Source organism: Centropristis striata, chromosome 3 (assembly GCF_030273125.1).
Source record: "Centropristis striata isolate RG_2023a ecotype Rhode Island chromosome 3, C.striata_1.0, whole genome shotgun sequence".
Lineage (NCBI taxonomy): Eukaryota > Metazoa > Chordata > Actinopteri > Perciformes > Serranidae > Centropristis > Centropristis striata.
In genome coordinates this window covers 32845659-32859084 of record NC_081519.1, presented here as the reverse complement: position 1 = coordinate 32859084, position 13426 = coordinate 32845659, and the positions used below count along the sequence as shown (strand labels likewise).

General features: G+C 35.0%; 3 protein-coding genes across 3 annotated transcripts in view; 2 read left to right on the top strand and 1 right to left on the bottom strand.

The window, feature by feature from the left end:
- The window catches only part of angpt4 (angiopoietin 4), a 75948-nt gene extending 63154 nt beyond the window's left edge, over positions 1 to 12794 (bottom strand). Inside the window, exon 1 of the mRNA XM_059329773.1 lies at positions 12675 to 12794. The gene's annotated coding sequence lies outside the window, so the exon portion shown is untranslated. The remainder of the gene's footprint in view (positions 1 to 12674) is intronic.
- LOC131968767 (uncharacterized) lies at positions 1591 to 5611 on the top strand. The gene is made up of 5 exons (XM_059329775.1): positions 1591 to 1747; positions 2394 to 2462; positions 2548 to 2640; positions 3304 to 3344; positions 4393 to 5611. Exons 1-5 carry the CDS (start codon positions 1603 to 1605, stop codon positions 4687 to 4689), a joined length of 645 nt encoding a protein of 214 aa, XP_059185758.1. The 5' UTR covers positions 1591 to 1602; the 3' UTR covers positions 4690 to 5611.
- Positions 8010 to 9544, top strand: LOC131968766 (CMRF35-like molecule 5). The gene is made up of 4 exons (XM_059329774.1): positions 8010 to 8287; positions 8408 to 8722; positions 9154 to 9222; positions 9331 to 9544. Exons 1-4 carry the CDS (start codon positions 8140 to 8142, stop codon positions 9477 to 9479), a joined length of 681 nt encoding a protein of 226 aa, XP_059185757.1. The 5' UTR covers positions 8010 to 8139; the 3' UTR covers positions 9480 to 9544.
- Positions 12795 to 13426: the final 632 nt, after the last annotated feature.

Here is a 13426-nt window from a genome sequence, read left to right as displayed (position 1 = left end):
CGTCGATTGGTCAAGATAGAGAAAGCTAGATAAATATCAGCAGAATGTGTTTCACGCTGTTATGAGATAAAATAAGCCAAAAATAAATATAAAACAAATTACTATACATTGCAGTTCATCCTCATTCTCTATGTTATATTTCTGTTACCTCTTTTTAAAAATCAGCAATCAACTCAAATCTTTGTGATGTACTGGTGGAAAGAGTGGGTTGTATTGATCGAGAGATAATTCAGACTACTGCAGTAACTCTGTGAGTGTTTCAGTGTCGTCATGATGTGATCTTTTGTCTTTGATCTACAGGTTGTGAGGCCTCGCCTGTGGTGAAAGGATGCACAGAAGGATGGGTTGAATTCACCTGCAAATATCCAAAAAACTATGAAAAAAATCAATACATTTCTGTAGTGAAGGACAAAAAAACCTTCATAGAAAGCACTAAGAAGGATGTGTGGGAAAACACAGACCAATTTTCCCTGTACCATGATACAAAAAATAAATCTCTCAGGGTGATCATCAAATCAATTCAGGACTCTGGCACGTACCAGTGTAAATTTCACCGAAAATATTCCCCTCCCTTAGTGAGCCTAGAACTGTTCGATGGTGAGTTTGTTCTTTCACTTTCACAATGTCTTTTAATTAATCAACAATTAAAAATTGTTCAGACTTTTTCAACAAGAAATAATAAATAAATAAAAAATAACCAATAAAATACTTTACAAAATGTAACAACAAGATGCATAAAATGTAATAAATCTAATTTGGAAATTAGAAGGAATGGAAATCAATCTACCATAATGGAAACAATTACAAGACAAGCAGATACATAGGTGAATAAAGCATATGCTTAATCATTGAGTGTAATTGATAGATTTAGCTGAGATTGTCACTTTTTTTAAATTCTTGCTGTCTATGTGCTGTAAAAATAACGTTTACTTATTGAAATTTTGCATGTTTTACTTTTTCTTTTTGAGTAGCAGAGAAAGATGGCTGCCAGGGACCCTTTATTCAAACTGCATACAAAACAGCTAAAACCACCATCACATGTGATTACAACGGAAACAAAGACAACTCCACAGTGAAGAGGTTTTTCTGCAAAGACAGTGGTTCATTCTGTGAAGATATATTATCAACAAAGTCTTCTCTAAAGTCAAACGGGATGTTCACTCTCAGAGAAACCAACAGTGGCTTCAACGTGTCCATCAGTGCTGTGTCCTCACAGCACGCTGGTGTCTACTGGTGTGGAGCAGAATCAAATGAAGGAAGCTACCGATATGCACTCAGAAAAATACAACTTGACGTAAAAGGTGAGAAACAAACATCAGACACTTTTAGGTTTGATATAATCACACATATAATTAAGATGTAACAGTATAACACTGAAATATGTTGTTAAATACAGTCACTGCTCTCTGTATGTCTACAGATATGGTACCTACCCCCAAAAGGTCTCTAACAACTGGAAAGAATTTCACATACTGGTGTGCATATGAAAGTGCATATGAAGCTCTGGAAAAAAACAAATTCATCTGTAAAGGAGAAGATCCATCTACATGTGACCCTCTAGTAAACACCGCACAGCCCACTACAAAAACCGGGAAGTTTTCCATGATGGAAGAAAAACAGGGAAATATCACCATAACAATAAGAAACATAACAGCAGAAGACGCTGGGACATACTGGTGTGGAGCAGAGAGTACTGACAAGGGACGCAGCAACCCATTCTTCAACAGATTTGTGATGTCAGTTGTCAGTAAGTGGAGTCATTCTATTTTGTGACCTCAATCAGATTGTTGGAGGGTAGCTGACGGACTTGTAAATATGAGAAACTCTTTTAAATGACTGCTAGCAGTTTAACACGAAGAATGGCTCAAAGGTCAGAGGTCAGAGTAAATCAGCCACCAGGACCCTGACACTGGAGCAGCTAAATGGAGTTCAGCCTCATTCATTTGATCATTTACACTTACATGTGTGCTTTTCCTCCTGTGACATAACAAAAATGTCTTCATTCAACAAAACTTGTATTTGCACACATTTACTGAAATTAATCTAAAAAGTCAATTAGATAACATTTAACAAGTTATTTTGTGTGTCTTGTCTCTGTAACAAAGAAAAAGATTTAAACATTCAAACTGGTCTTTGTACAAGCTGGATGTATCAACGGGTCCATCCTTGAAAAGGATAAAAGACAAAAAGATTAATTTATGGAATCCAACATTTAAGTTCTGTCTTCATCTCTTGGAGTAGTAGAAATTAATTTTTAGTGGTCATGTTTTGGAAAATTTATTTTGAAATTTTTCTCTCTCAGTAAATCGTTAATTTGGATGCTTTCATGCACGACTTAAATGCACTTTTGTTTGCTTTTCTATAACCATGTTTAACTTCTCGTTGGTTTTCAGTACAACCAACAACAGCCACATTTCCTGTTTCTTCAACCCAGTCAACTACTGCATCCGCTCAGAGTCTTGGTAAGAGAGCATGGCTGCTGCACAGGAACATTTTCACAGTTCAACAATTTTGTAAAATTACTGTGTTGTGTGCTTCATCTTGCAGGTGGTGCTCATGTCGTCATTATTGTAATCGTCTGTGTATCTGTGTTGCTGCTGCTGATGCTGTTTGGGCTCATTTTGATCCTTATCTACAAACGTAAGAGAGTTATTACCGGTTTGCAAAACATAAAACTTGCACTAAGGTACACACAAAAACCACATCCAGGACAAGTCTACATATTTTTGATGTGATCTTTAGAAAAGGAAAGCACGAGACCAGACTTTACTCTTTCCATTTCAGGAAGATTGTTTGTTTTTGCTCATTTCTGTTGCTCTACAGTGGTAAAGTCTTAGTTAATGAAAGCAAATGGGAAAATACTAATTCATTAAATTCAACTGTGTAATTTCTTATAGGGGCAGTTCACCCCAGAGTAAAAAAAATAATATTTCTTCTTGTATTTTTAGAGCAAGTTATCCAGCTAGGTTGTTTTGATGAGAGTTGCTCAGTGTAAGATGTCTACCTACTCTGAATACAATGAAAGGTGGAGAAGAAAGGTGATTTGCTTGTGGTGCTCAAAGTGCAAAGTCCATTGCATTTTTTTGGATTACTTTCACTGATAAATAGCACAACTGGTAAGAAGAGAAATATGTGTTTTTAAATATGTTGTGACCTGTTTTTTCAACTGGAGAGTGCAGCCGGTGCTGTACATTATGTATATAGAGAGGCAACTGTGTCCAGATTTCAGTGAAAGATTTTAAAAATAAGTTACTCTTTATCCTCTTATTTTAATTTTTGCTCTCTGTCTTTTCTTTCTGCTAGGCCATTTAAAGAGCAGAGCAGCAGCACAGCACATTAAAGATGTGAGTGTATACATGTTTGTCTCTGTATGTGTGTGGTGGAACTGTATAGCTGCTAGGAGAAAGAAGTCTTTGGGATTTCATTTTGATTCATTACCACTTCTGATAGACATCTGGAAAACACATTCATTTCTTGTCTTCTAAAGAGCTTCTGAACAGAAGATATATTCTTTGTTGGCATGATAAATAAGAAAACAGGGGAATACCTAATACACATAACAGCAATACAAGCTACTATTTTGCATAGAAGTTTCTTTTTTTTCATGAAACTGGAAAGATTCATGAAAAAGGGACCTCTTCTGTCTGCACAGAATGAAATTGATATGAAGTATTCGACAAAATAACAATAAAATAACAAGAATTCTACATGAGTGTGTCATAATGAGGCAGAATACTGAATGTTGTGCCTGTGTGAAAAGTGAAAATCACCAACAGTTCCTGCAAGGTTTTCACAGCAATTTACAAATAACAATACTTGACACATTTCATCTCATATGCACATAGAAACTGAAATTTACAGATCTGAAATAAATTTAAAATAAACTGTAAAAAGTTACACACACACACATATATATATATATATACATATATATATATATATATATATATACATATATATATACATATATATATATATACATATATATATATATACATATATATATATACATATATATATATATACATATATATATACATATATATATATACATATATATATATATACATATATATATATATATATATATATATATACATATATATATATATACATATATATATATATATACATATATATATATATATATAAAACATATAACAACAGACAGCTAATTGTTTTCTAAATTTAATTTTACTGATTAAAATCAAATCAACTCTGATGTTTGGACTGCACGTTTGGACTGATGTTTGCACCAAATTGATTCTAAATATTTCTGTTTGTGATTTAACTCTATTTACAATACTAAATACAAGTTGTATGGTTAGTACGTATTGTTTGGACTGGATATGAACTATGACTGTATTTTTCTTCTTCTGTATATTTTTCAAGGAATATATCTACGAGGAGATACAGGAGCACCGGCAGGAGCCAAACTCAGGAACTGCTATGAACACAATTAATGTCACCGCCAACTTTCCCACAAACCCCTCTGCCTCGCTGCATTACTCTACCATCAACTTTCAAAACTGCCCTGGCAATGGTCAGGCACTGTTCGCTGGGTCCAGCTCCTCTGCCTGTGAATATTCTACTGTGAAGAACAGCCAAAGTCCAATCTCCTCTACTGTCAACCAGCCCTCTTCAGAGGACCCTCTCTACTCAACAGTCAACAAGCCTCAGGAGGAATGAAAACAGACCAGTCAGTCAGACAGGAATTTATTCCTGATTTCAAGATTTTTGGTCATTTGGTGTTGTTGTTGTTGTTGTTTACAATCCATCTAAGACTTCAGGATTTACACCAAGATATTTAGAGGATGTTAGAGCTGCACAGATGCATCGACACAACAGATTTTCAGAAAATGCATATTGCTGTTTGTAACAAGAAACTGTAGTGCAGAAATGGCAAAGCTAATGTTTGATGTTTTGACAGTTCGTCTGACAGTGACATGGATCCATGGATGTCACTTTGGTCCATACTGAATTATCTCAACAACTATTGGATGGATTGTCATGAATTTGTTTTTGTTTTTTTTACAGAATTGTTATTTTGAACATAGCTTCGTTGTCTCATCTTTTCCTCTAGTGCTCCCATGAGGTTGACATTTGTGGTTCTGAGTGAATGATATTTTTAAAAACTGGATAGGCTGCCATTCAATTTTGTTCGGACATTTTTCTAACTTAAGTAATTCCCTGACCTTCATCTAGTGCCATGACCAGGCCAAATGTCACCAATACTTTATGACTAAAAAACCTCACAATTACTTGAATCACAATTTCAATATGATTTAGTGCAATAACTAGATCACAGGATGGTGCAATATTTCTTAAATGCAAAATACATGTATATGACAAAATAATGTCTGAATTAAGTATTGTTGTGCTGCAAGATGTACCTGCCTACGAATCATTTACTAGTCTTTAGAAATTATGTTTAGTCGAGATCTTCACAAGAAAAAAAATCTACCTTAAAAAAAAAAATCACACTTTCATGTGATACCATCTCACCACACAATCAGCCGCAGATGTATGTCATATTGTATATAAAGTATACACCATGTGCAGTAAGTTATGTCCATGTCACATCATGTTGTTTCATCTTTTTGAAAAACAATTTTTTCTTTACCAATACTGTGCATTTGTACATTGTTTCAAATTGTCATAACCTTTCAATATAGTAAAAGTTATTTTTAGTGTTATTAAACAAGGTTTACTTTTGCATCGAGTGGTCATCTTCATTCTAGAATCGATATTACAAATCGTATAATTTTACATTAAGGTACAAAGTGCTTTACAGACAGACACTATGAAGTAAAATATAATAAACATGATGGCACATACAAACAACAAACACAAAATGATGACATGCACACCATAAAATACAACATATAAGGAAAATTTAAATAAAAAGATGGAGGAAGGAAATAACACTTCTCCTATCCTCTCATCCAGCTGTTACTCAACTTTCTGTCTTCATAGGGGTCAAAGGTCAACACCTAGAATGTAAATACTTCACTAAACTACATTACCCAGTAAAAAACTTCACATTAGGAATAACGGGATTGATGCTTGGATTACTATAACATGTAATGACGGGTTACAACAAGGTTCATTTTGTCCATGATGTCCAGGGCCTATTGATTTGCTGCTAGACGGCGAGATGGAGTGATCAGTTAGTGTTCGAGCTGCTAGGACTATTAAGGTGAATGCTGTAATATGCAACCGCATTTCTAAAAAAGTAGGGACGTTAAAAATGTAAATAAAATAGAAAGGGATATATTGCTAATCATTTGTTTCATATATTCAATTTTAAACTGTACAAAGACAGGATAATTTATGTTCAAACTGATAAACTTATGTTTTTGTAAATATACACTTTGAATTTGATGCATTCTGTTTTTATTTACATTTTACACAGCGTACCAACATTTTTGAAGTCAGGGTTCAACAAAAACACACAGACGACAGTAGAAAGATAGAAGATAAGAGGGCAGGCAGATAACTTGGCAAGGCACGAGATAATACCATCTCAGGAAACACGGGTGTGCAGATTATCAACCAGCAGAAGAGAAGAGGAACAGACTAAAATAGCTTGAGTGAAAAAGTCTCACTGACAGATTCAGCATCGGAGATGGGGAACTTTCTTCTGCTTTTGCTCTCACTGATTACAGGTAAATATATATATGTATATATTACTACTGTGTTACTCCTGATATTTGAGATTTTATAGAAAATTTTATAGAAAACTGTAACAATGACTCTTGAGAAGGTAACTAATTTCTATATATCCTATGCTCTGTGTTCAGGTAACTGTTTGTATTCTTTTATTTCACACAGGTCATAGTCGTAGTCTTACTGCAGCACTGGTTCACAAATTAAAACCACAAGTTTTAATACAACATTAAATACTCATTTAGAAATGTTCTGCTTCCTGTTATACGTCCAACACAGAACAGCCTTGAGCCTGTTGAAGTAGTATTTTTTTTTCTGTAAATATGCAGATATCACTGATGTTTTAAAATAAATATAACCTACAGCCTGTTAATGGAACACTTTGTACACATACAGTGATGCATTTGGATTAACTTGTGTTTACATTTTTTGTCAATTTAGGTCCATGTGACAATGGGTTGCTAATATTAGACAAGGAAGCAAGAATTTAAACGTATTTATTATGATGCCAAATCTTCAAAATTTAGACAACACAACTAGAAGTGAAAGTTACATACGACTTATTTTGGCCATTGTAAAAGCAGTTTCACATCACAAATGTACAAAAACTGATTTTGTAGGTTCTTATGAATGTTCTTAAAAAGGTTTGTCTTTGATCTACAGGTTGTGAGGCCTCGTCTGTGGTGAAAGGATGCACAGGATGGGTTGAATTCACGTGCAAATATCCAATCAACGATGGAAAATATCAAAACCGTTCTGTAGTGAAGGACACAAAGGATGTGTGGGAAAACACAGACAGATTTCCCCTGTACAATGATACAAAAAATAAATATCTCATGGTGATCATCAAATCGATTCAGGACTCTGGCAAGTACCAGTGTAAATTTGACCGAAACTTTTCGAGCCTACAATTGTTCAATGGTGAGTTTGTATTTTTCACTTTCACAATGTCTTTTAATGAATCAAAAATGGTCAGATTTTTCCATCAAGAAAAAATAAACGAAAAATAAACAATTAATAACATAATTAACTAAAAGTAACAACACAATGCATATGTAATAAATCTAATAAGCAAATTAGCAGAAATGGAAATCTAGCATAATGGAAACAATTACAAGACAAGCAGATATATTGATGAATAAAGCATATGCTTTATCAGTAAGTATTAGTCATAGCTTTAGCTGAGTTTGTGCCACATATTTTTTTTTAATTCTTACTGTCTCTGTGCTGTAAAAAATAAGGTTTACTTTTTGAAATTTTGCATGTTTTACTTTTTCTTTTTGAGTAGCAGAGGAAGATGGCTGCCAGAGACCCTTTATTCAAACTGCATACAGAACAGCTAAAACCACCATCACATGTGATTACAACGGAAACAAAGACAACTCCACAGTAAAGAAGTTTTTCTGCAAAGTGAGCGGTTCATTCTGTGAAGATATATTATCAACAAAGTCTTCTCTAAAGTCAAACGGGATGTTCACTCTCAGAGAAACCAACAGTGGCTTCAACGTGTCCATCAGTAATGTGTCCTCACAGCACGCTGGTGTCTACTGGTGTGGAGCAGAATCAAATGAAGGAAGCTACCGATATGCACTCAGAAAAATACAACTGGAGGTTAAAAGTGAGAAACAAACACATGACACTAGGTTTCATATATTCAAACATATAATTCAGGGGTCTCTGAAATATGTTGTTAAATACAGTCACTGAAAGGCAGTACTCTCTGTTTGTCTGTTTACAGCAACTATTCGTAACATAACAAGGTATCCACCTATTGGACAGAATTTTAGATACTTTTGTATTTATCCATCTGGTGCTCCTGAGGATAAATTCATCTGTAAGGGAGAAGATCCATCTCTATGTGAACATCTAGCAAGCACTGCACACAGCAAGACCACGGGGAGGTTTTCCATGATTGATGAGAAGAATCTCACTGTTATTACGATAAATGTGATAAACATAACAGCAGAAGACGCTGGGACATACTGGTGTGGAGCAGAGAGTACTGACAAGGAACGCAGCAATCCATTCTTCAACAAATGTCACATCACTCCAAGTGAGTTAAGTTTATCTTTGTTTGTTTTATTTTCTAGATTGCTGTACTTACATATTATCTTAGAAGTTTCAACCCTGACACCAAAAAAGTTTGCAAAAAAAAACTGTACAATGACAGTATATTAATGTGAAAACGGATACACTTTGTTTTTTTGTTTTGTTTTACAAATATACACTTACATACACCTATAATATGTATTATTATGCAACAAATCTCTCATTAAATGAATGCTGAAAGCAGAAGAAGTCAAACCTTTCAAACGTGAAGAGGATAATCTGATACTTTAAAGACTTTACACAGGAGAACCACAAAAGAGAAAGTGTTTTTATATTCAAAGTTAGGTTGGGTAAGAAAAAAAGGTGTGATGTGCATATAGTCAACCCGCAGAATTTCTAGTGTATAACCATGTTTAGCTTCTCGTTGGCTTTCAGTACAACCAACAACAGCCACATTTCCTGTTTCTTCAACCCAGTCAACTACTGCATCCGCTAAGAGTCTTGGTAAGAGAGCATGGCTGCTGCAGAGGACCATTTTCAAAATTCAACAATTTCGTAAAATTACTCTAAAATTCTCAACACAAATACTATGTTGTGTGCTTTATCTTGCAGGTGGTGTTCTGGCCATCATTAATTCAATTGTCTGCAAATCTGTGCTGCTGCTGCTGCTGCTGATGATGATATTTGGGCTCATTTTGATCCTTATCTACAAACGTAAGAGAGAGTTATTGCCGATTTGCAAAACATTAAACTTGCACTAAGGTACACACAAACCCACTCTAAACATATCTACATCCTGTGATGTCAAGAAAGGCCAAAGTAAGTAGACAAGACAAGACTAGAAGTTGATTTGTTTTCTGGCTTTTGTGGCTCATTTCTGGGGATATACAGTGGTAGTTATGTCCTGCCAAACTGGAAAATACCAAAATCATCTGCAAGTGCAACTCTGTCAGTTCTTCAGACTGAAAAATGCAGCAGGCACTGGTTGTAAATTACATAGAGAAAACACGGTTTCTCAAATTGATGAGGTAAGTGGTGACATTAGTCCACTCTGTGTCCTTCTAATTGTTCATTTATTATTTCCTTCTTCCAGGACATACAAAAAACAAAAGAAGCAGAGCAGCAGCAGCAGCAGCTGCAGCAGCACAGCACATTGAAGAGGTTAGTCTATAAAAGCATATCTCAATAATATCAGTATTGGTATTGCACATTTCTACTATCCACAGATGCATTAATCAGCAACATCTTTTTGGTCAGGTGACGAGAAATATGGTTTTTAAACTGTAACAGCCTCCAAACAAAACAAAATGTTTCATCTACACTTCCACTCATTAATGGATTAGGAACTATAACATCATGATTTCACGGAGACTTGGTCGCAACAATGCTGTTGTTGCAATCGTGATGCTGCGTCCTCAGGTCTTATTATTAACAGAGAGCTGGTAAAACTTGGTGGATGCAGAGTAACTTTGTGTGGCCATGGGACATCTGATTTGGGTTACAAATACAAGAAAGAAATCTTTGGGATTTAGATTCAGAATCAGTTAAATTACCACCTCTGATACCCAACTGGGAAACACATTTCTTCCCTGTTTTCTGAAGAGCTTCTGAACAAAATCCATAGTCTGAGTTGCCAAGAGAAATAAAATCCAGGAATATACCCAACATACGCAACAGTTTTGTATTATACATCACAATATTATCATTAAAAAAAGTGTTTCCTTTTAAACTCCCTTAGTTGAGCTTTCATTAAGACAAACTTCACCTGCTCAACTGAATTTAGCAATTGAGATCATTTACAAACTCAATTCTGCTCCACTGCAGAATGAGTATAAGGGAATGGCTATTTGGCATTATGTTTGGTAATATAAAAATGCACGTTCAGTTACTATTTGATATTCACAGGGCAACGGAAATTTACCCATCTAAAATAAAGTTATGTTAAATAAAAAGAAATATATATATACACAGTCACCCCATAAAGTTGGAATGATATTGTTTTCAGACACAATCCTCTAGTAATTGTGGTTTCATTTTCATGAGGTTATGTTTGGAAGAGATTGATTAATAAGGAATTGAGAATATATACACTTTATCCGTCAAGAATAAATCACATTGTCACTTCATGGAAAGAGGTAAAAAAAATATTTTATTTCAACTTTTGTTGAGCAACCGTGTATATATAAATATATATATATATATATATATAAAACAGAAGCTGGTACGGCACAGGGACAACTGTTTTTACTTTAATTCTTTGACATAAACTGTTTTTCTTATTCTTCCTCTTAAGGAATATATCTACGAGGAGATACAGGAGCGCCCCCAGAAGCCAGATTCAGGAAACAAAATTAACTGGATTTATGACACCGCCAACTTTCCGACAGACCCCTATGCCTCGCTGCATTACTCTACCATCAACTGCTCTGACAATGGTGAGGCACTGATCACCGGGTCCAGCTCCTCTGCCTGTGAATATTCTACTGTGAAGAACAGCCAAAGTCCAATCTACTCTAATGTCGACCAGCCCACTTCAGAGGACCCTCTCTACTCAACAGTCAACAAGCCTCAGGAGGAATGAAAACAGACCAGTCAGGGAGTTATTCATGATTTCAAGATTTCAGTTCATTCATTGTTGTTGTTGTTGTTGTTGTTGTTTACAATGAAATCCATGTCAGACTTCAGGATTTACACCAAGATATTTAGATAACAGGCTCTGAATCCTGACACGCATCGTTCAACCGTCCACATTGTTTGAGTCACCAACGTTTGTGACACAACTTGAAGAGAACTTTGTTTTTGTGAAGCTCAATCGGGGCGCCCCCCTAATATAATAGTAGGGGACACTGCAGAGATAGTATCGTACAGAAAAAGGGTACTGTTGAATTCCACGTATTTGGTAGCGCTATACAGACACTGTACATTGTTGCTTTTTTTTTTTTCATTTTGTGTGCTTTTTAATTTTATTTTGGTGTTATGTATATGAAAAAATAGAAATAAACACAGTATATCAGACAATAAGACACTGAATCCTAATGACTTTGGTGATTTTGACATTTAAATATCTTAACAAGTGTAGGATAAATAAGCATACCTTTAAGTTCAGATGAAATGACATATGCTTTAACTTATGCTGCCAATTGTAGAGTTTAAGAACAAAACAGTCAAGAACACAATCATTAAAATGTTGCTTGTTTTTTACTACAACAGTATAAAAATCTCCTCATTTAATCTTAATGAATTTACTGTTTGCTGGGTTTTTATTCTTTTCACTTAAACTGGGCAATATCTGGTGGTGTAATCTGACACTGTGGGAGACAGCAACAGCCCTTTCTCAGAGATGAATTTCTGACTTAAAATATAAACGCAAGAAACACCAAAGTGCACTAGAAATAATCACTGGAGAAAATATGTAAATACATGTTGGAGATTAGACTGATGGGTGTCAGAGCCCTGCCTCGACAAATACACGTCTACTTAGTCATGCTGCATAGGCAAAATGCAAATACAAACAAATACCAAAAGATCGAGTTTGAACCATTTGGGTTGAACTCATTTTGTAATAGTTTTAAAGTAGTGTATATATATATCTGTAGTGGTCTTACAGAATGCAACGACGTACTGTAGCTCCCTGTTTTTAGACAAATAATGAGAATCTGGTTCACCAACTCAAACCAACAGGGCCAAGAACAGACTTTACTGAAATAAGCTTGGGTCAAGAGTCACAATATCACCTTTGGTAAATTTTCAGTTTACTCTCCAGTCCTAAAATACATGAATAAAACGGCCTCTTTGTTTCGAGCTCTGCAATTGTATTCAACACAAAACCAAAAGGAAATACTTAAGCAGTTTATGACCATTATTTGCTGCTTTTTTGTTCGTTAGTGGCATTATCACTTATACATATTAATTCAGTTCAGTCAGTCATGTCAGTAAAGTTTACATTTTGTTTTTACCTGAAATCCAAGTCAAGAGTGCAGCGTGTCCAAATCCAAATCTGGGGACAGTTCCTCCTCTGACCTCCTTCCCACTGAAGCTTCCTCTCACACAGCGTTACAACCATGAAGAAGACAACCTATAAAAATAACTGCGATTAATATTCAGGTCTACTTCATAAAGATTCAAATTGATCTTCTCTGAATCTGCAAAGTAGCCTTCATTATCATTCAAACAGTGGCATACTGTGACTTTTCCACAAGGTGGGGCTGTGGACTTTTAGATTGCTCTGTATATTTTGGCTGATTTTGCATTTTAAACCATTCGTTGCCAGACTATTTTCGAAAGTAGTTTTCATGTCACAGAAACACAATTAATCTTGTGTTTTGGATAAAATTAGAAGCAGAATTATGGATATATATATTACATATATCTATAGATACAAAACATACATACATTTAACTCAATTTTAGATAAATGGATTGATTGTGCACAGGAAAAGTCAACATATCTGATTTGAACACATTGTGGCCTGATTAGGGTTACACTCATTTTATAATAGCTCATACTGTACCTTGCTGTTTTTGGTTAAAGAATGAGAATCTAGCTCACCAACTCAAACCAACAGGGCCAAAAACAGACTTTACTTACCAACCCACACAACACTGCAACTTAATTTCTCAAATAAATGTAACTAAGTCGAATAAAACGTACACAATTTGCCTGCTGAGATTACATTACATTACATTACATTACATGTCATTTAGCAGAC

Excerpts from the sequence above, each read along its gene's own strand:
- LOC131968766 (XM_059329774.1), top strand. The coding sequence starts at position 8,140 with ATGTTCACTCTCAGAGAAACCAACAGTGGCTTCAACGTGTCCATCAGT. Across the intron at positions 8,723-9,153 it reads CAAATGTCACATCACTCCAA|TACAACCAACAACAGCCACA; the intron begins GTGAGTTAAGTT and ends GTTGGCTTTCAG. Across the intron at positions 9,223-9,330 it reads TGCATCCGCTAAGAGTCTTG|GTGGTGTTCTGGCCATCATT; the intron begins GTAAGAGAGCAT and ends TTTATCTTGCAG.
- LOC131968767 (XM_059329775.1), top strand. The coding sequence starts at position 1,603 with ATGATGGAAGAAAAACAGGGAAATATCACCATAACAATAAGAAACATA. Across the intron at positions 1,748-2,393 it reads ATTTGTGATGTCAGTTGTCA|TACAACCAACAACAGCCACA; the intron begins GTAAGTGGAGTC and ends GTTGGTTTTCAG. Across the intron at positions 2,463-2,547 it reads TGCATCCGCTCAGAGTCTTG|GTGGTGCTCATGTCGTCATT; the intron begins GTAAGAGAGCAT and ends TTCATCTTGCAG.